The following is a 23,039-nucleotide window of genomic DNA, read 5'->3' on the forward strand; positions in this document are numbered from 1 at the left end:
TGAGTCGTGTTTAAAATTCCTTCCCCTTTGATTTCTGGCAAGTCCAAGTTGGGTTAGACCTTAAGTCAGATGCGAATGTGAATTTGTCTTTGAACTCGGGTGTAACTATGTATATCGTATTTAAAAAGAGATAAGTGTATATATGTAGACCAAGAGAGGAAAGTAACCTCTTGGGATACGAGTCACTCATCATTCGTGTCACCCATCATGATCGTTTATGCCTTAAGAACCAAATGACCAACGTGTTCACTCCATGCTGGAGTTCACCATGGAGAAACACGTAGTGAATGAAGATAACGTTCCTTGTTAGGAGACGCCATCTTCTTAGAGAGGAGTAGCCTAGCGAGCATACTGGCTGTGCGTCGCGGTGTGTCTTGTTGCCAGGCCATGACAGTAATTAGTACCATTTTAGTGACAGTAAATTAGTAGTAGTAGTAGTAGTAGTAGTAGTAGTAGTAGTAGTAGTAGTGGTAGTGGTTGTCACTCACACTATTGCAAGGTGTGATGTACACGTGGCTCTGTCTGTAGTGATCACAACAACCTGTTCCTTCTTGTGTGTGTGTGTGTGTGTGTCTCCAAGATAGACCACAAAAGTGTCTTTTTTGTTTTCTGGGTTGAAGCACAAAGGTATTGTTACGTGTTTCCAAAGATGATGTTTTGTGAGTCTTTCAATGCAATACTTAATTTAAGTTTTTGCCAATGACTTGTAACGTGGTGCAGTTTTTGTTACTTGTATTTATTTTTCATACCTATTGATATGACGATATGTTGTGAATGATGCTCCTGTATTTTTGTAATGGCAATGTGTGTGGATGTGAATGGAAAAATAAAACGTGTATATTCCTCTACTTATCACCACTTCACCCTTATTTATTGCCAGAAATCCTCGTACAATCAGGCGATAGAAATAGAGAATGAGAGAAATAGTGTAGTCTGCCTCTGAAGCCCCGCGGGAGATGCCAACAATCGCTGCACAACAAGATACAATTTTAATGTTTCCTGCTTTGGCAAATAACCATAGCTGGACACAATAGCGAAGGAAAAGATGTCTCAATAACCAGCAAATCATTATGTGGTGTTTATACAAGTATAGTGTCTCATTAAAAAGAGATTTTGTAAGAGATAGTTAACATAAACATTTGTACACACCTGCTCCTGTGACAGACACCGCCTGCTACGAATGGGCCATGGGGCGGCAGTTGTCTACTAGTCGTGGTGACGGTAAGGGTGGTGGTGCTGGCAGTGGTTATACTGTCCCATACACACCCACACACACACACACACACACTGCCATGAACACTCAAAAGACAATCACACACACACATGTGATGTGTTGTTATATCACCGATAGATTTCAAGCAGTGCCAATCACGTATCACCATGCGACAAGACAAGCAGTGCAATTGCACGCCTTCACCACAACCTCCACACTGCCTTATCTTCATCAATTAAAGGTACTTATAAGGCCATTCACTTATTGTTAGGTTTTCTTTACGTATGAGAGTTTAATTAGCACGTAAATATTAATATGTGATAGGTATAACGAACATTAAAAAGAGCAAGGCGTCTATAATACCCGCTGATATTTGCTTCCTTCACTTACCGTAAGCCAAACATGTGTCACAATGCAAGCCACCAGTGCACCATTTCATATGCCCTGGTCAATAGTTCCCTGAGTGGCTTAATTTTAGCTTGGTAAGATGATAAAGGCTAAATATGGAGGTCCCGCCGCCAGTGTTGCCTCCGGGCCGCCTCCCACCCAAGTCCCCCAGCCATCACCCTCCCCCCTAGGCAGCCTGCTGGGTTGAATGATTTTTTCAAATATTTCCTGAGGGTAATATTACGCTTCCATGGTATGTTTTTATGGTTTGTTTGAATGTTTCGTTGTGTTTGAAGTGTGTGCCGCCCCTGTGTTGGGTAAATATGTGGCGTTTAGTGGTGTTTTATGGCGAATGTTAAAGGCTTTTTAACGGTCAAAATTTTCCATTTCCAGTTTTCAGGTTTTGTATTTGAAGGTATAAGTGGGCCTTTGTGGTATCAGAGGATCGCCGGTGTCCTTTTAAGCGTGAAATCAATCTATTGAGTGAAATATGTGGACTTTGAAATGGTGTTTGGGGGTGTTGAAAAAACGTCATATTTTTCTTTATTTTATTTGGTCACGTTTGTGCTTCTCGGTGTAACTCGCTGTGGAATGCCTTAAAAGATAGCTCATACTCCCTCAAATGTGGTAAATTACTCGCCAAGTGAAAATGGCTTGACTTTGCATGGTGTTTTAGCAGATTTATAAGTTTAAATGTTTTTTTATATTTAGCATACTTAATTTAAGCATTTTTTAAAAACTAGTTAAGCTGGAGTTGTTTTTATATTTTTAAAACTATTTTTAGTATTTATCACGTCATAAAATAACAAGCATTCGGGCGTGGCTTCGTTTATTCGAAAAGTCATTTTGAAAATGAAATTATTTACGTAATTTAGCCGAGTCACCGCCCGCTTCCGCCGTTCTCTGTGACGACCACAGCCCCAGGCTGGCGCCTCTTTTCCAAACCCGCAGTTCGTCAATATTTTGCCTAATATCTGGTGATTTCTACGTGTTTTCGTGTGTTGCTAGGGTCAGGTGTGTAGATATTAGTAGCAGAAGGAAGTAGAAAGGAGAAATAAGGGAGGTTAAGGAGGAAAGGAAGGAGAAAGAGAGAGAGAGGAAGAGGAGAAGCCAAGCCACAATAGTTAAGTCACCCTCCATTTCCTCAATATTTTGCCTAATATCTAATGTTTTGATGTGTTTTCGTGTGTTGCTAGGGTCAGGTGTGTAGATATTAGTAGCAGAAGGAAGTAGAAAGGAGAAATAAGGGAGGTTAAGGAGGAAAGGAAGGAGAAAGAGAGAGAGAAGGAAGAGGAGAAGCCAAGCCACAATACTTGTCACCCTCCATTTCCTCATTATTTTTGCCTAATATCTAATGTTTTGATGTGTTTCCAGGCTCAGACGTGAAGACGGAAGTAACAGAAGAAAGAAGAAGGAGAAATAAAGGAGGAGGACGAAGAATAAACGAGAAATAGAGGCGGAATAGGAGAAGCAGCTAAGGTGGAATATTTAGGTAAGTGTCCCTTTTAATCCTAACGTTCTTTATAATGCATAATGTTGGTCTGGGGTATATTTGGGGTGTTTTAAGTGTGTTTTGTGGGTGATATAAGTATATTCTGGGTGTATTTCGTGTGCTTTTAGTGTGTTTTAAGTCTCTTACACAGGTGTATTTGACGTGCCTTGAGTGTGGTGTGGAGGTGTGTTTGAGTATTTGCATTTTTTGAGTGTTTTGGGGGCATTTTGAGGTGTTGCATGGTGTTTATAGTGTTTCAAGTTACGTATTTTGGTGTGTACCTATTGGGTGTTTCTAGTGAGTCTTGGGTGTATATTCCAGCATTGTGAGGTGTTGCATGGTGTTTTGAGTGTGTTTTGCGTTAGATTTGAGTGTTTTAAGAGGTTTTGATGTGTATTAGGGGTCTCTTGGATGTGTGTGGGGATGATTTCATTATAAATTGAGTGTCTATGCTGTGGATGTGTTGTGGCTGTGCTGTGGCAAAGATGGCGTTATTAAGTAGTGGGTGAGATTGTAGCATACTTTAAACACTTCCTAAATTGTTCTTGACACACTGAGAATATTGCAATACTGTATAGTTAGCCGACTCACACTTCATACCTTTCCTTTCATCTCACCTGCAACATGTTCACTGTACAGATGTTTGTCGGGTTCCTGAAGATGCGTCGACGTGTTATCATCCACGCAAGCTTCCCCAACCCAGCCAGTGTACCACAGGACGGGAGGAGGAAGCCAGCGGCCACCGGATTGGGTGGATAAACTTGTAGATTTTGTAGACAGTTGTAGATGTGTAGCTAGTGGGTAAGGTTTTTTGCAATGCCTTATCTACACCAGCAGAAAACAGTGATATGGACAACTTGTGCATAGCATAGTGATAGCAGTGTACAGTGTACATGTATACCTCTTTTTCTTTTCAATGGTAAATATTTCTATTTAGTATGTTCTATTTATATGTTTAATATGTTTTCATGTGTTATTTTATATACCTTGCATTCTGCTATTCCCTGTGTAAATCCTCTGCTTTCACGTGTGAAATGTATACCAGTATCCCAATTTTCACCCTTAATTAATGCGTCCTGTTATAGGCTAATTAGTTTTTCATATTTCCTACCAGATGTCTCGGGTGTGTCGCCTAGTGCGTTCCCTTGTCCCGCTCGAGAGAGAGAGAGAGAGAGCGCGACTCGGATCACCACCGCGTCGAGCTGCCTGCCCACCTCCCTCCATTGTACTTCCCCTCTCACTTGAGTATTGTGAACGTTGTATTTATTTTCATCACGCCTCTGTGTTTGTAAAGGGAGAGTGTTTCAATAAGTGAGCTCTGTTTGCAGTCACATGTGTATTTCAAAGGTGTTTTGCCAAGTGCTGTACTGAGGTGTTGTGGTGTATCTGTCTGTAGGGTGTTCGAGCTAGCTTTCGCCCACGTTTATGACGCTACCTTCCGTACTGCATTTAATGTCTGTGGATTTCCCGTTTTTACCCACTCTCCTGATAAACCTTAAAAGCGTGGTTATTTTTGGTTCAGTGTACATTTCCCTCGTGTAACGGAGTGGTAAGTCAACCTCCCTCCACGTACAACAGTGTCGGGAATCATTTCCCCCGTGTCACGGTGTCATGGGATATTTTCTCTTATGTTTGTTCGCTTGTGGGGTAATGATACGTGTAGTGTGGCATACTGGTGAGTGAAGTGTAGGGGGTGAGGTAGCAAATGCATTCCAGAAGAAAGATGCTGGACATAAATTAGATAGGATAAACAGAGATAGTGAAAAGATTAGGAGAGATTTCCAGGTGCAAATAGGAGAGAATAAGATAAGGATTCCAAATAAGGAGACAGCATCTAGGAAGGTAGCAGGACATAAATGTTTTTATGTAAATGCCAGGAGTCTTAGGAACAAGAAGGACGAGTTATCTAGTTATATAGTTGAGGAGGACTTAGATATTGTATGTGTCACAGAGGCATGGGTAAATGAGGAAAAGTTTAGGGAAAATAGGAAAGAATATGAAGTAGATGGATACATTATGTATTTACACCAGAGAATTGGTAGGATAGGTGGAGGAGTAGTTATTTATGTAAAAAAAATCCTTCATTTCCAGTCAGGTTAATGGTATTAAGGTAGATAACAGAGTAGAGTCCTTATGGCTGGGTGTTAGAGTAAACAAAAGTAAGGTTATTAGAGTAGGAGCTTTTTATAGACCACCTAACCAGTCAGCAGATGTAGACAACCTTATGGTAGATGAGATAAATAGGGGTGTTCTAGTCAGACAATTATTTTAGGGGATTTTAATCTTAAGTCAGTAAACTGGGAGAGGATGGTAGGAGATGCTAGTGAAAATAAATTTATGTAAAGTTAGTGCAGATGGTAGATAAACCTACTAGGGGGAGGAAGGTTTTAGACATAGTACTAACAAATATTGAGCATTGTTTAAAGGAAGTTGAGGTAGGAGAGACTTTAGCAAACAGTGACCATCATATAATTAGATTTATCATTAATTCCAGTAGGGATAATATAGTGAATAAGACTAGAGTCCCAAACTATCAGAAAGGCAATTATGGTAGGTTACGTCAGTTATTAGGAGAGGTAAACTGGGAAGATAGTTTTGGAAATAAAACTGCACAGGAGATGTGGGATATTTTTAAGGTTGTAGTAAAGGGTATAGTGATGCAGTGTATCCCTTACAAAGATATAAGACAGAGAAACAGGAAGCCATTATGGTGGACTCATGAGATAGGTAGCCAGATCAGAGAGAAGAAGAGGGCATACAGAGAGTTGCAGAAAAGTGGGGAAGATGTAGATTTAATTAGGTACAGACAGGTCAGAGATGATTTGAGTAAGGTTATAAAAAAAAGTAAAAGGCAGGCAGAGATAAAACTAGCTAGAGCTGGGAGTAAAGATTCCAAAAAATTATATAGTTATTACAAGGTCAGTGATAAAAGAAATAAGGATAGGATTGGACCACTCAGAAAAGATAGTGTAGTAGTAGATCAAAATGAAGACATAGTAGAATTATTGAATGAACAATTTTCTTCAGTATTTACTAGGGAAAGAATAGGAAATCCTGTTACAAACAGTGTGACGAGTAGTTTAAGAGGTTTAGAAAATATTGATATAAAACCGGGAATTATTAGGAAATTTATTCTTGAACTAGACGATAGGAAAGCTAGTGGTCCTGATGAGCTACATGCCAGAGTACTTAGGGAGGGTGTAGACAGTATTTCTGAAGCACTTAAGTTAATCTTTGAAAGATCACTTAGGTTTGCTGAGATACCTCAGGACTGGAAGTTAGCTAATGTTACACCAATATTTAAAAAAGGTAGGAAGGATGATGCGAATAATTATAGACTGATCAGTTTAACTAGTATAGTATGTAAGATACTAGAGAAAATCATTAAGGATAGTATTTGGGAGCATTTAAATGAGAATAGATTAATTAGAGATACCCAACATGGTTTTAGATCAGGAGGTCCTGTCTTACAAATTTGCTCGATATCTTAGAATATATTACCAAGGAGTTAGATGATGGAAATAGCATAGATGTTATATATCTAGATTTTAGCAAGGCGTTTGATAAGGTACCTCATAGGAGGCTAGTGTACAAATTGAGACTACATGGGATAGGGGGTAGGTTAGTTGATTGGATTAGTGAATGGCTTTCTGATAGGAAACAGAGAGTAGTATTAAATGGGGCAATGTCTGAGTGGAAGGAAGTGGTTAGTGGGGTACCCCAAGGATCAGTGCTAGGACCTCTTCTTTTCTTGGTGTACATTAATGATTTAAATATAGGAATTAGTAGCAAAGTATCAAAGTTTGCAGATGATACTAAGATAGCATGTGCAGTACAGGGTGAAAAGGACAATTACAGAATACAACGAGACCTGGACAGGCTGATAGCATGGGCAGACAGGTGGCAGGTGGAGTTTAATTCTAAAAAGTGTCAGGTTATGGATTTAGGTAAAGACAACACAAACTTTAGCTATGAGATGGAGGGATGTTGGCTAGAGGCAGTAGAGGAAGGAAAGGATTTAGGAGTAGTGATAGACAGGACTATGAAATTTTCAAAGCAATGTTTAGAAGCAAGAAATAGGGCAAATAGGATCCTGGGTTTTATAAATAGAAATGTTAGTTATAAAAGTAAGGAAGTGGTGCGTAGCTTATATAATTCCTATGTTAGGCCCCATTTAGAGTATTGCATACAGGCCTGGTCACCCCACTATAGGCAGGATATCAACATGTTAGAAGCATTTCAGAGAAGAGCAACTAGGATGATACCAGCATTAAAGCGCCTGGAGTATAGAGATAGATTAAAGGAATTAAACATGTTTTCATTTGAGAGATGTATAAGAGGGGATATGATAGAGTTATTTAAAATGTTCTCAGATACAAACTACATAGATGTGAGATATTTCTTTACCTTAGAGGAGGGAAATAGGACTAGAAATCATGGCAGGAAGTTTAGAAAGCAAGGCTGCAGGTTAGATATAAGAAAATATTTCTTTAGTCATAGGGTGGTAGACTTCTGGAATGCATTGCCAGAGACGGTTGTAAATAGCACTAGTTTGACAATGTTTAAAAACAGATTAGATAAGCACTTAAATTGATTAGATTTATAATTATGTATAGCACTGCATGATAGTTTTTATAAGAAATTTACTATATTTAAACAAGACATGATCCCCATGTATGGGGACCACAAATTGTAGAGGATTTCGCTGCAGGACTTAGCCCTGTTAATGGGCCAAATATTTAGAATTAGTATATAATGTATTGTGTACTTGTAAGTGTATCTTTAAGTACTGATGACGAGGTCGCTGTGCGACTGATACAGGATAACCTAGATGGACCCTGGTGGCCCTTTGATATCCTATTATTTATGTTATGTTAAGCTGCATAACTCTCTACTCTCCATCGTGGATCTGTTTCCCCATGATTATTACTCTTGTATGGGATATCATTGGTGATTATGGTGCTTGTTAGTGAAGCTATCTTTGCTTAATATATGTACTATTTTTGAGTCGTGTTTAAAATTCCTTCCCCTTTGATTTCTGGCACGTCCGATGCGAATGTGAATTTATCTTTGAACTCGGGTGTAACTATGTATATCGTATTTAAAAAGAGATAAGTGTATATATGTAGACCAAGAGAGGAAAGTAACCTCTTGGGATACGAGTCACTCATCATTCGTGTCACCCATCATGATCGTTTATGCCTTAAGAACCAAATGACCAACGTGTTCACTCCATGCTGGAGTTCACCATGGAGAAACACGTAGTGAATGAAGATAACGTTCCTTGTTAGGAGACGCCATCTTCTTAAGAGAGGGAGTGTAGCCTAGCGAGCATACTGGCTGTGCGTCGCGGTGTGTCTTGTTGCCAGGCCATGACAGTAATTAGTACCAAGTAGTAGTATTTAAGGGTAGTAGTAGTAGTAGTAGTAGTAGTAGTGTTGGTCACTCACACTATTGCAAGGTGTGATGTACACGTGGTTCTGTCTGTAGTCACAACAACCTGTTCCTTCTTGTGTGTGTGTGTGTGTGTGTGTGTGTGTGTGTGTGTGTGTGTGTCTCCAAGATAGACCACAAAAGTGTCTTTTTTGTTTTCTTGGGTAAAGCACAAAGGTATTGTTACGTGTTTCCAAAGATGATGTTCTGTGAGTCTTTCAATGCAATACTTAATTTAAGTTTTTGCCAATGACTTGTAACGTGGTGCAGTTTTTGTTACTTGTATTTATTTTTCATACCTATTGATATGACGATATCTTGTGAATGATGCTCCTGTATTTTTGTAATGGCAACACAATATCTCTTGATATAATAAAATGCATAATGTATCGACCTGTTTTCATATCAGTTGAAAGAGATGCAAAACAACATCTGGTTTGCAAGTGAAGTGATATTAGTGAACAATTTGTTGCATGGCGCCACAGCTTGTGAGGTGACACGATGCCACAATATAGTTGCATGGAAATACTAGTAGTAATGTGTAAAGTGAATGCATGCCCTGCCGCTTCCCTCACCACACGCTAACGCCATCTCCTCTTTCCCATGGCTGGCGACACTTTTCCAAGAGAAAGTGAGATGATGGGAGGAGGGAGAATAGAGAGTGAAGGAGAGAGGAGAGAACATAGGGAGGGAAATGTGCAAGAACGAGCCAGGCCTTCCTTTGGCCAGCCGGCCATGTGCACCATTCCATTAAAACAAATGACACCATTAAGTATGTGGTGTCTATTGGTGAACCACAACAAGTGTCTTCTCTCGATGTTCAGTCCTGTATATTGTATAGTATTCACCTTGCACAAAGTCAACTAATATCCTCTTCTGAAAAGTGCTTGGCTATGTTTTGATAAGATAGTTTGTCATATTCTTATTTTTTCTATTCTTTCGTGTGTTCTCTTCCTTTTCACCGACTCACTCACGCAGTTGTATACTATCATCTGATAGATTGATTGAGATTAAGAAGTTACATTTCGAAGAAAACTAAATAGTAAGACGTATGTTAGACCATAGAAATGGGTATACTGTAGATGTAGATTTACGTTTACATATTGTGCGGCATACAGTGACAAGGTCGTCTGGCACCACCGACGGTGTCCTCACCACCGTCCTGTTCAGCGTGAACTCAAACATGTTTGGCCTGCGGTGCGGTGACGCTACTGAAAACGCCTGTAGATAGATAGGTAGGCAGATAGATAAGTCAATAAATTCGTGTATGATTGACAAGGTGGATGTGAATGGAAAAAGAAAACGTGCATATTCCTCTACTTATCACCACTTCACCCTTATTTATTGCCAGATATCCTCGTACAATCAGGCGATAGAAATAGAGAATGAGAGAAATAGTGTAGTCTGCCTCTTAAGCCCCGCGGAAGATGCCAACAATCGCTGCACAACAAGATACAATTTTAATATTTCCTTCTTTGGCAAATAACCATAGCTGGACACAATAGCGAAGGAAAGATGTCACAATAACCAGCAAATCATTATGTGGTGTTTATACAAGTATAGTGTCTCATTAAAAAGAGATTTTGTAAGAGATAGTTAACATAAACATTTGTACACACCTGCTCCTTTGACAGACACCGCCTGCTACGAATGGGCCATGGGGCGGCAGTTGTCTACTAGTCGTGGTGACGGTAAGGGTGGTGGTGCTGGCAGTGGTTATACTGTCCCATACACACACACACACACTGCCATGAACACTCAAAAGACAATCACACACACACACACACATGTGATGTGTTGCTATATCACAGATAGATTTCAAGCAGTGCCAATCACGTATCACCATGCGGCAAGACAAACAGTGCAATTGCACGCCTTCACCACAACCTCCACACTGCCTTATCTTCATCAATTAAAGGTACTTATAAGGCCATTCACTTATTGTTAGGTTTTCTTTACGTATGAGAGTTTAATTAGCACGTAAATATTAATATGTGATAGGTATAACGAACATTAAAAAGAGCAAGGCGTCTATAATACCCGCTTATATTTGCTTCCTTCACGTACCGTAAGCCAAACATGTGTCACAATGCAAGCCACCAGTGCACCATTTCATATGCCCTGGTCAATAGTTCCCTGAGTGGCTTAATTTTAGCTTGGTAAGATGATAAAGGCTAAATATGGAGGTCCCGCCGCCAGTGTTGCCTCCGGGCCGCCTCCCACCCAAGTCCCCCAGCCATCACCCTCCCCCCTAGGCAGCCTGCTGGGTTGAATGCTTTTTCAAATATTTCCTGAGGGTAATATTACGCTTCCATGGTATGTTTTATGGTTTGTTTAAATGTTTCGTTGTGTTTGAAGTGTGTTCCGCCCTGTGTTGGGTAAATATGTGGCGTTTAGTGGTGTTTTATGGCGAATGTTAAAGGCTTTTTAACGGTCAAAATTTTCCATTTCCAGTTTTCTGGTTTTTATTTGAAGGTATAAGTGGGCCTTTGTGGTATCAGAGGATCGCCGGTGTCCTTTTAAGCGTGAAATCAATCTATTGAGTGAAATATGTGGACTTTGAAATGGTGTTTGGAGGTGTTGAAAAAACGTCATATTTTTCTTTATTTTATTTGCTCACGTTTGTGCTTCTCGGTGTAACTCGCTGTGGAATGCCTTAAAAGATAGCTCATACTCCCTCAAATGTGGTAAATTACTCGCCAAGTGAAAATGGCTTGACTTTGCATGGTGTTTTAGCAGATTTATAAGTTTAAATGTTTTTTTATATTTAGCATACTTAATTTAGGCATTTTTAAAAAACTAGTTAAGCTGGAGTTGTTTTGATTTTTTTAAAACTATTTTTAGTATTTATCACGTCATAAAATAACAAGCATTCGGGCGTGGCTTCGTTTATTCGAAAAGTCATTTTTAAAATGAAATTATTTACGTAATCTAGCCGAGTCATCCCCGCTTCCGCCGTTCTCTGTGACGACCACAGCCCCAGGCTGGCGCCTCTTTTCCAAACCCGCAGTTCGTCAATATTTTGCCTAATATCTGGTGATTTCTACGTGTTTTCGTGTGTTGCTAGGGTCAGGTGTGTAGATATTAGTAGCAGAAGGAAGTAGAAAGGAGAAATAAGGGAGGTTAAGGAGGAAAGGAAGGAGAAAGAGAGAGAGAGAAGGAAGAGAAGCCAAGCCACAATACTTAAGTCACCCTCCATTTCCTCAATATTTTGCCTAATATCTAATGTTTTGATGTGTTTTCGTGTGTTGCTAGGGTCAGGTGTGTAGATATTAGTAGCAGAAGGAAGTAGAAAGGAGAAATAAGGGAGGTTAAGGAGGAAAGGAAGGAGAAAGAGAGAGAGAAGGAAGAGGAGAAGCCAAGCCACAATACTTGTCACCCTCCATTTCCTCAATATTTTGCCTAATATCTAATGTTTTGATGTGTTTCTAGGCTCAGACGTGAAGACGGAAGTAATAGAAGAAAGAAGAAGGAGAAATAAAGGAGGAGGACGAAGAATAAACGAGAAATAGAGGCGGAATAGGAGAAGGAGCTAAGGTGGAATATTTAGGTAAGTGTCCCTTTTAATCCTAACGTTCTTTATAATGCATAATGTTGGTCTGGGGTATATTTGGGGTGTTTTAAGTGTGTTTTGTGGGTGATATAAGTATATTCTGGGTGTATTTCGTGTGCTTTTAGTGTGTTTTAAGTCTCTTACACAGGTGTATTTGACGTGCCTCCCCCACCCCCGGCTTGACCCAGGCCCGAAGGTGTGGGGTGGGTTGGTGTGTGTGTGTGTGTGTGTGTGTGTGTGTGTGTGTGTGTGTGTGTGTGTGTGTGTGTGTGTGTGTGTGTGTGTGTGTGTGTGTGTGTGTGTTGCCTTATCTTTCGTTATGAGGGAGCCCACCAGCTGGAACCACTGACACCCAGCTCCCAGCTGGAGGGTGTTGGAGGGGAAGGTGGCTATGTGTATGTGTGTCATTTTCTTTCATGGTACTTAGCGAGTGTGTGTGTGTGTGTGTGTGTCATTTTCTTTCATGGTACTTAGTGTGTGTGTGTGTGTGTGTGTGTGTGTGTGTGTGTGTGTGTAATTCACTATGGTCGCCCGGTAGTCACCCAGCCAGCCTTCCCCATTACGGAGCAAGCTCAGAGCTCATAGAGCGATCTTCGGATAGGATTAAGACTGTGTGTGTGTGTGTGTGTGTGTGTGTTTGATCTGCTGCAGTCTCTGACGAGACAGCCAGACGTTACCCTACCGAACGAGCTCAGAGCTCATTATTTCCGATCTTGGGATAGGTCTGAGACCAGGCACACACCATACACCGGGACAACAAGGTTACAACTCCTCGATTTACATCCCGTACCTACTCACTGCTAGGTGAACAAAAGCTACACGTGAAAGGAGACACACCCAAATATCTCCACCCGGCCGGGGAATCGAACCCCGGTCATCTGGCTTGTGAAGCCAGCGCTCTAACCACTGAGCTACCGGGCCGTGTGTGTGTGTGTGTGTGTGTGTGTGTGTGTGTGTGTGTCATTTTCTTTCATGGTACTTAGCGTGTGTGTGTGTGTAATTCACTATGGTCGCCCGGTAGTCACCCAGCCAGCCTTCCCCATTACGGAGCAAGCTCAGAGCTCATAGAGCGATCTTCGATAGGACTAAGACTGTGTGTGTGTGTGTGTGTGTGTGTGTGTGTGTGTGTGTGTGTGTGTGTTGCCTTATCTTTCGTTATGGGGGAGCCCACCAGCTGGAACCACTGACACCCAACTCCCAGCTGGAGGGTGTTGGAGGGGGAGGTGGCTGTGTGTGTGTGTGTGTGTGTCTGTGTGTGTGATTCACTATGTGTGTGATTCACTATGGTCGCCCGGTAGTCACCCAGCCAGCCTTCCCCTTTACGGAACAAGCTCAGAGCACATAGACAGATCTTCGGATAGGACTCAGACTGTGTGTGTGTGTGTGTGTGTGTGTGTCGTTATTTCACCGTTCTGTATACGTTTCATCTCTGGCGTCCCTCTTTATTATCCTAGTCTGTCAACACAAACTGCAAGTAATAGAACAAATCAAGGTTCCTCGCAATTCTTTTACCTTGATTTTTTGGTTTGATTAGGCGATTTTATTGACATTAGGAAGGGTCTATGGAGGTCAGTAGATTAATGGCTGGAGTCTTCACTATTTCAATCCCCCCACATAAGTTTCTGAAGCTGTATAAAATCACCAAATAGCAGAATGTATATGGAAACGCGTCCTGGTACTGAAGGGGTTACGGCAACGCACATCCTAAATAGCTTTGATACTAGTTAACCCCAATGAATAAGTGTATGCAAGTCACTGTGTGTGCTTGAGATCTTATTGAAAACAATGCCTACACATCAAATTGTTTTCACCTATTACATATTTCCATTTGTATCGCTGCACGTGAATGGAATAGCTCTCTCTCTCTCTCTCTCTCTCTCTCTCTCTCTCTCTCTCTCTCTCTCTCTCTCTCTCATAATCCTAATTCAACATTCCTCTTAGCTCTTCACAACAGACAGATGAGTAAGTCGGAGTAATGAGTGGAGAGATTTGGTAAAGCTTCCAGATAGTAAGTGTGTGTGTGTGTGTGTGTGTGTGTGTGTGTGTGTGTGTGTGTGTGTGTGTGTGTGTGTGTGTAATTCACCACTGTCGTCTGCTGGTCAACCAGCCAGCCTTCCCCATTACGGAGCGAGTTCATAGACCGATCTTCGAGTAGAACAAAGAGTATAGGAGATTTCGTCTCCTGTGTACTCACATTCATGAATGGTAACTGTTTACTTTATTGCTTTTTGTTTTCTGTGCATGTGTGCAAATCCACTACCAATCCAGCTTGACATACGGCTCACCAGGAACGGCTGACCTGCAGGGCGCGCTCCTCGCCTCTCTGGGTTTGTTTACATTCCCTGCCTCACGTCTTCTTTCACGGGGCGGAACAACTCACCACACTAAATAACCTGCCTGCTGCCACCACCTGCTAGCCAACCCACCTCCGCCAGTAGCCTTGGTATTTGTTACTTGTCTTGCCCGTAAAACAGACACGACATTTAATTCTGAGCCTTTTGAACACCCCCATGTTTAAGCCTCCCTGGTTTGTTTACACTCTTCACTGGGCACGACAGCTCACCAAACTCTAGCTTAATATCCTTTTTTCTGCTATGCCTACCTGACACATCTTTTAGAGGGAAAGAGACAGGTTAATGATGCGATACTTGATAGTAGTGTGTGTGTGTGTGTGTGTGTGTGAGAGAGAGAGAGAGAGAGAGAGAGAGAGAGAGAGAGAGAGAGAGAGAGAGAGATGAACCAACCTGCAGCACATTACTTGAAAGTCAATTCACTTCATGCATCACCAATAAGAAAAAAAAAAAAAAAAACGAGAAAATTGCATGATGTCGGGGAAAAGATCGAAAATAAGCCAAAAAATTATGAGTAAGAAAATAATAAAGTATAAAAATTGAACAATTTAATATACAAGTCACAAATTCACCAGAGCGCGAGAGATTTTGCCTGTCCATTCACTTCATTATTCATTATTACTGTTATTGGCATTATTATTGCTGTTTTCAGCCACCATGGATGAGCCAGCCAAAATCCGCCGGCTGGATGAGACAGTGGTGAACCGCATTGCTGCCGGGGAGGTGGTGCAGCGGCCAGCCAATGCACTCAAGGAGATGATTGAAAACAGGTACACACACACACACACACACACACACACACACACACACACACACACACACACACACACACACATATCTAAAACCAAAGAAATAATTGTGATATGATTGCCATAGTATTTCGTATAACCATCCTAAACTCTCTCTCTCTCTCTCTCTCTCTCTCTCTCTCTCTCTCTCTCTCTCTCTCTCTCTCTCTCTCTCTCTCTCACAGTCTGGATGCAAAGTCAACAAACATCCAGGTAACAGTTAATGAAGGTGGCCTGAAATGTATGCAGATACTGGACAACGGCACAGGTGAGAGAGTGAGAGAGGTTATTGATGCTTTGAATTTATCCTTAGTTGCAGTGTGTGTGTGTGTGTGTGTGTGTGTGTGTGTGTGTGTGTGTGTGTGTGAATCTGATGTAAACATAGATGATACTAACATTTTAACTGTCTATACTGTTATTCATTGAACTTTAGTCATTGTTTGCTGTCTGATTAATATAAAGATGCCACCGCCACCACCACCACCACCACCACCACCACCACCACCACCACCACCACCACCACCACCACCACCACTACTACTACTACTACTACTACTACTACTACTACTACTACTACTACTACTACTACTATCACTACTACCACTACTACCACCACCATCACTGCCATTATCATCACCAATTGTATATGAATTAATGGTACTACTTCTATCACCACCACCACCACCACTCCCAGGCATCAGGAAGGAGGACATGGAGATCGTGTGTGAGCGTTTCACCACCAGCAAGCTTCAAGAGTTCTCTGACCTGACCTCCCTCACCACGTACGGCTTCAGGGGGGAAGCTCTGGCCTCCATCAGCCATGTCGCCCACCTGGCCATCACCACCAAGACTGCTGACTCCAAGTGTGCCTGGAGGTGAGTTGCTGGTGGTGGTGGCAGTGGTGGTGGTGGTATTATTATTATAGTTTTTGTTGGTGATGTTGTTTTTGTTCTATTACTGTTGCTACTGCTACTGCTACTGTTAAATCTACTTCTGCTTTCATATTTTCTTCTTCTTCTTCTTCTTCTTCTTCTTCTTCTTCTTCTTCTTCTTCTTCTTCTTCTTCTTCTTCTTCTTCTTCTTCTTCTTCTTCTTCTTCTTCTTCTTCTTCTTCTTCTTCTTCTTCTTCTTCTTCTTCTTCTTCTTCTTCTTCTTCTTCTTCTTCTCCTCCTCCTCTTCCTCCTCCTCCTCCTCCTCCTCCTCCTCCTCCTCCCACTACCATTACCATTACCATCACAGGGCCAGCTACATTGACGGCAAGCTCTCCGGCAAACCCAAACCTGTGGCAGGCAACCAGGGGACCCAGATAACAGTGGAGGACCTGTTCTACAATGTGCCGGTGAGGAGGAAGGCACTGCGCAGCCCAGCGGAGGAGCATGGCAAGGTGTTTGAGGTGAGAGGCCAGAGAAAGGAGATTTATTTATCTTGAGAGCTTGTTTATTTATCTCTTTTATGTAAGAATACTGGCCACAACAAAAATGATGAAATAAAAAGCCCTACTTAAATGTCAGTTGCCGAGCTGGTCTGAGAGAGTTAGCCAAGAGAATGGGATAATTGTCTTCATTGAAACCTCCCTTTAAATGAGTTGAGGTCATACGAAGGTGGAAATTCAGAAGCAGGCAGGGAGTTCCTAACCTAACTTAATCTTAATCTTAACCTAACCTGACCTGTCCTACCCTGCCCTGCCCTATTCTACCTTACCTTACCTTACCTTACCTTACCTTACCTACTTCATCCAATCCTACTCAAACCAAACCAGACCAAACCTAACCCAACCCAATCCAACCCAACTCAACCTAATCTAACCTAACCTAACCTAAACAAAACCCAGCTTATTCATTTGTCACCCACATCCACAAAGGTTGTCAGCCGGTACGCCATCCACAACGCCAATGTTGGGTTCACACTGAGGAAGCAGGGGCAGCAAAACGTGGAATTCCGCACCCCACCTCGCTCCACCCCATGTGACAACATCCGGTCTGTGTTTGGGCCGGCTGTGGCGAGGGAGCTGCTGGCGGTGGACTGTGTGGATGACAAGCTAGGGTTCCAGTGTAAGGGTCTGGTGAGCAATGCCAACTACTCAGTGAAGAAATGCACCTTTTTGCTCTTCATTAATCATCGCTTGGTGGATTCGACAGGTGTGTGTTTGTCTGTCTGTTTAATGATAATGATGATGATAATATACAGTTTATTAGGAATTGCAGTACATACATACTGAAAATATACATATGGGGATTGGGGGAGGCTTAAGATTAGAGCATTATATAGATTAGTTGTTTATGGCTCGCACCGTGGTTTGTGTGTGTGTGTGTGTGTGTGTGTGTGTGTGTGTGTGTGTGTGTGTGTGTGTGTGTGTGTGTGAGATTCTGTGTGAATGTGTGTGTGCCTAAACCCTCAGTCTATATATATTAAACACACATCATATTTACCAAACAGAAAGATAACCGACCCAAACAGACTTAACCTAACCTAATCTAACTTAACCTAACCTAACCACACCACACATTTGTCCCTGTCTTTCGGCTAATTCTTTACTGATCTTTTAGGGAACTTGCATTTGAGTGGATCTTTTTTTTTAATGTATTTTTTTGCCCTTGGTTAGTTTCCCTCTTGCATAAAAAAGAAAAAAAAAGAAAAAAAACATTTCCCTCATACAATTTGCTAGCTTCAACTTCAAACACCACCAAGGAAACAAAAACCTAACCTAATCTAACCTAACCTAACAGCCCTAAGGAAGTCACTGGAGACTATGTACGCTGCCTACCTCCCAAAGAATGGCCACCCATTCATCTACCTATCCCTGGAGCTTGACCCGTCCACCCTGGATGTCAACGTTCACCCCACAAAGCACGAGGTCTTCTTTCTCCACCAGGACGAGATTGTAGAGAGTGTGCAGAAGGCGTGTGAGGCAAAGCTGCTTGGGGCTAATGAGTCACGGACCTTCTATACACAGGTTAGTGAGATTTGGCAAGGGTTTGAAGAGATGAGAAGAGAAGATGGTAGGGAGTGGAAGAGAGAGGAAGGGTAGAAAATCAGAGAGAGAGAGAGAGAGAGAGAGAGAGAGAGAGAGAGAGAGAGAGAGAGAATAAGAGAAACTAACAGAAACCTAACAAAAACATAAACTAAACAATAAAAGTAAAAAAAAAATCCAACCCAAATAAACCAAACTACTTAACCCTATCCCTTATCCCCCCCCAGGGCCTCCTCCCCGGGGCTGGATCGGTGCGGCCCCCCTCCTCCAAGACAGCCGGGGGTGAGGGGGGTGGGGAGAAGGAGAAGAGGGACGCTGCCAGCAAACCGTACGCCCACGAACTCGTACGCACAGACTCACGAACACAGAAGATGGATAAGTTTTTGACTGGGTGAGAGAGAGAGAGAGAGAGAGAGAGAGAGAGAGAGAGAGAGAGAGAGAGAGAGAGAGAGAGAGTGGTTTTAGTGTTAGTTTTAGTTTTATTGTTATTTTTATTAGAGAGAGAGAGAGAGAGAGATTGTTGTTTTTGTTGATTTTATTAGTATAATGTTTTTATTATTGTTATTATCTTTTATCATCATTATCTTTAGCATCATTATTAAAATTACCACCACCACCACCACCACCACCACCACCACCACCACCACCATCTTTCCTATTGATTTCAGGACTGGAGAGAAGAATGGAGAGACAGAGAGAAAGGAGGAGGAAGGAGGGAAGGAGAAAGCAAGTACCTCATCAACACAGCAATGCAACAGGTGAGGGAGATACATTGATACATTTTTACTTATTTATTTATTATTATTATTTTTTTTTTTAGTTTATTTATTTATTTTTTTTATTTATTTAGTCTCAGTAGGCGATACACAGTAGTAATATACATGAATACTTGTTAGGCTGAGAATTATGGATCCATTAACCTTCAGTACCATGATGTGTTTCCATATTCATTGTGCTTACTATTTGTTGATTGTATACAGCTTCAGAAACTTATGTGGGGGATTAGAATAGTGAAGACTGTGGCCATTAATCTTCTGATGTCTATACACCCTTCCTAAAGTCAATAAAATGGTCTAATTGTGTACAAATCTCTAGGTAAAGATGTGTCCCAGTATTGAAGGAGTTAAAATAGTGAAGACTGTGGCCATTAATCTTTCGACCTCCATACACCCACTCATTTCTTTATCTGTATCTTGCCTCTCCCTCCCATCCACTCATTCACTCCTACACTCACCCATTCACCCATTTATCATACCTCTATCTTGCCTTCCTCCTATCCATCCACTCATCCACTCACCCATTCTCCTATTGGTTTTATCCCTCTATCTTGCTTCCCCTACTCACCCACTCACCCATTTATATCACTATCTTGCTTCCCTCCCACCCACTCACCCATTCCTCCATTTATCTTATAGCTCTGTCTTCCTTTGTATTGCCAGTTTTACATTAAAGTTGTGAGTCTTGATGCCAGACACTGTAGCAGTAAATGACAACAATGGGTGACTTTAAGGGGAGATAAATACAGCTTCTCTTCCTTTATGTCTATCTTGCATCCCCCCACTCAACCACTTACCCGTTCACCCATTCACCCACCAGGCGCGACATACAGCTCACCTCCATCCTGGCCCTACGCCAGGAGTTTGAGGCCAACACACACGCTGGCCTGCTGGAGTCAGTGCGTGACCTGACCTTTGTGGGGTGTGTGAATAGACAGTATGCGCTGGTCCAACATGCACGCACCCTCTTTCTGGTCAACACTTGCTGGCTCAGGTGTGTGTGTGTGTGTGGGGGGGGTGGTAGTCAGGTGTGTGTGTATGTGTGTGTGTTGTGTTTATTTTTTGCTTTTCGATTGGTTATTTCTGTGTTTTTGTTGTTTTTGTGTGTTTTTATTTTCCTTTTGCTTTGTTTTTTGGTGTTTTTGTGTGTGTGTGTGTGTGTGTGTGTGTGTGTGTGTGTGTGTGTGTGTGTGTGTGTGTGAGAATAGGGTGTGGTATGAGAAATTAATGAGGAAATTGATGAAGGATTGAGAGAGAGAGAGAGAGAGCGAGCGAGAGAGCTAACTTTAATCATTACAGTGAGGAACTCTTCTATCAAGTCACTCTCAATGATTTTGGAAACTTCGGAATTCTAAAACTTTCGGTAAGGCTCAGTTTTTTTTTTAGTTTTCTGCCCAAATATGAACCTTAATTGATGGCATATATATTGAGATTTTTTGTAGTAGTAGATGTAGTAGTAGTAGTAGTAGTAGTAGTAGTAAAGATCATGTTTTCCTACCTAACTAACCTAACCTTCTCTTCCATTCCTTCTCTCCTTCTCCTCCTTTCCTATTATTTCTACTTCCCTTACCCTCCCTCCTCTTTACTCTCCCTACCTTTCTATTCTCATCCTGTTCCTCTCCTTCCCTCTCCTTCCTTGTCTCTCCCTACCTACCTTACCATCTCCCTTATCTTCTCTCTCCCTTACCTATTTCCTCCCTATTTTCCCTCCCTGTCTCCTTTACCGTCCTCCTCTCTTCTTTCTCTCTCCCTTTGTGGCCTTCTACCTACTTACCATACTTCTTCTATCACTTTTCTTCCCCTTCTTAACACCCTTTTTCCCTCACCTCTTTCTCTCTTCTCAACCCTTTAACTTACCTTCTTCCTGTCACTTTTCTCTCCTCTTACTCTCTTTCTCTTCCTGGCTCTCTAATTTACCACCCTCCTTTCCCTCACCTCTCTGTCTCTCTTCCTGACCCTCTAACTTACCATCCTTGTCTCACTTTCTCCCTCCCTGACTCCACTCTCACCGATACAGAGCCCAGTGGACATTTGTGAACTGGCCCTGATAGCTTTAGAGCAGCCGGACAGTGGGTGGAGTGAGGGTGATGGCCCCAAGGAGGATCTGGCAGCTTACATCAAGACTCTGCTGCTATCCAAGGCTGAGATGCTGCAGGAGTACTTCAGCATGGAGATTGACAGTGAGGGGAGGGTGTGCACACTGCCTTATCTCCTGGGTGAGTGATGGTGGGAGGGAGAAAGGGGAACGGGTTGATGTTTAAGAGAGAAAGAAAGAAGGGGAGATAGAAAAAAGGGGAAAGACGGGAAAATTATGAGGTTTAAGAGAGAAAGGGATGAAAAGAAGGGAAGAGAGAGAGAGAAGGGGGTAGAAAGGGAGAAGAATGAGGTTTAAAAGAGAAAGGAATGAGAAAGAAGGGGAGAGAAAGAGAGGAAAGGGGAAAGAAAGAGGAAGAAGGGAAGATTTAAGAAAGAGAAGGATGGGAAGGAAGGAAAGAGAGATTTGGAAGAGAGAGAGAGATATGAGGAAGAAAAAGAGAGGAAAGAGGGGGAAAGGGAAAAGGGTGTAAGAGATAGAACTGATAAAGGAGAAAAAGATGGAAAGGAAAGAGACAGAATTGAAAAAGAGGTGATAAAGGAAGGAAGGAAGGAAGAAGAAGAGAGAGAGAGGTGAGGAGGAGGGGGTGTGGCTTGGTTTAAAACACATAGAAAAGAGAGAGAGAGAGAGAGAGAGAGAGAATTCAAAACACCCTTTTTATTTAACATCATTGCTCTATCTTTTTCTTGTCACAGGTGAGATTGAATTAGGTTAAGTTTGTTTAGGTCAGGTTAAGCAAGAAATGGTAGAATACATTGTTAAATATAGACTAGGTTACATTGCATTAGAGGGTAAGGTTAATCAAGCACTCCTTCTCGTCACTCCACATTACAGGTTACATTAGGTTAAGTTAAGTTGGGTTAGGTTAGGTTAGGTAAAGTAAGGTTGGGTCATATCACACCTCACATCATCTCAGCTCAAATCAAAGTCACCACACCAGTCTAACCCCTCCCCCCTCTCCCCTTTCAGACCAGTACGTGCCGGACATGGAGGGACTGCCTATGTTTGTGCTGCGGCTCGGGCGGAGGTGGAGTGGAGTGATGAGAAGGAGTGCTTTGACACCTTTGCACGGGAGCTGGCAAGGTTCTATGCTGTCAAGATGAAGGTGTGTGTGTGTGTGTGTGTGTGTGTGTGTGTGTGTGGTGAAAAAATAAGAAAATAGGGGCTAGTGCAAGAATCCATTAGGCCTACACATGGCAGTCCCTGTATGAATCTCTCTCTCTCTCTCTCTCTCTCTCTCTCTCTCTCTCTCTCTCTCTCTCTCTCTCTCTCTCTCTCTCTCTCTCTCTCTCTCTCTCTCTCTCTCTCTCTCTCTCTCTCTCTCTCTCTCTCTCTCTCTCTCTCTCCAGAACACAGAGGAAGAAGATGAAGAAGAGGAGGAGGAGGAGGAAGAGAACGAGAGCACAAAAGAAAACAAAGAAACAAAAGAAAACAAAGAAAATGAAAGCAAGAAACAAGGCGATAAAAATGAGAAAGAGGAGGAAGAGAAGAAAAAGAAGAAGAAGGAAGGAGGAGGAGAGGGGAGAGGGTGGAAGTGGGACTTAGAGCATTTGATATACCCAGCGGCAAGGAAGATACTGCAACCCCCCAAACACTTCGCCCAGGACACCACCTTCCTGCAGATTGCCAACCTTACCGAGCTGTACCGAGTGTTTGAACGGTGCTAGACGGAGAGAGAGAGAGAGAGAGAGAGAGAGAGAGAGAGAGAGAGAGAGAGAGAGAGAGAGAGAGAGAGCAACAGATAAACTTACTGAGCTGTACTGAGTGTTTGAATGGTGAGAGAGAGAGAGAGAGAGAGAGAGAGAGAGAGAGAGAGAGAGATGCATCAGGTCACTTAAACAGAGATGGTAAAATTTAATAATGATTATGATAAGGGTGAGAGAGAGAGAGAGAGAGAGAGAGAGAGAGAAGGAGACAGAGACAGACAAAGAATGAGAGAGAGAGAGAGAGAGAGAGAGAGAGAGAGAGAGAGAGAGAGAG

General features: G+C 42.1%; 1 protein-coding gene across 1 annotated transcript; it reads left to right on the forward strand.

Annotated features, from left to right (window-relative positions):
• Positions 1–1,263: 1,263 nt before the first annotated feature.
• On the forward strand, positions 1,264–22,794 carry LOC123502908 (DNA mismatch repair protein Mlh1-like). Its single transcript, XM_045252195.1, is given in 16 exon segments — positions 1,264–1,454; positions 2,975–3,092; positions 15,082–15,199; positions 15,403–15,485; positions 15,912–16,092; positions 16,457–16,610; positions 17,079–17,355; positions 17,944–18,170; positions 18,416–18,579; positions 18,857–18,946; positions 19,785–19,958; positions 20,264–20,327; positions 20,982–21,180; positions 22,029–22,076; positions 22,079–22,164; positions 22,556–22,794. Coding segments are annotated over 14 exon segments (2,031 nt in total). The 5' UTR covers positions 1,264–1,454; positions 2,975–3,092; positions 15,082–15,086; the 3' UTR covers positions 22,727–22,794.
• Positions 22,795–23,039: the final 245 nt, after the last annotated feature.

Source organism: Portunus trituberculatus, chromosome 12 (assembly GCF_017591435.1).
Source record: "Portunus trituberculatus isolate SZX2019 chromosome 12, ASM1759143v1, whole genome shotgun sequence".
In the NCBI taxonomy this organism is placed as follows: Eukaryota; Metazoa; Arthropoda; class Malacostraca; order Decapoda; family Portunidae; genus Portunus; species Portunus trituberculatus.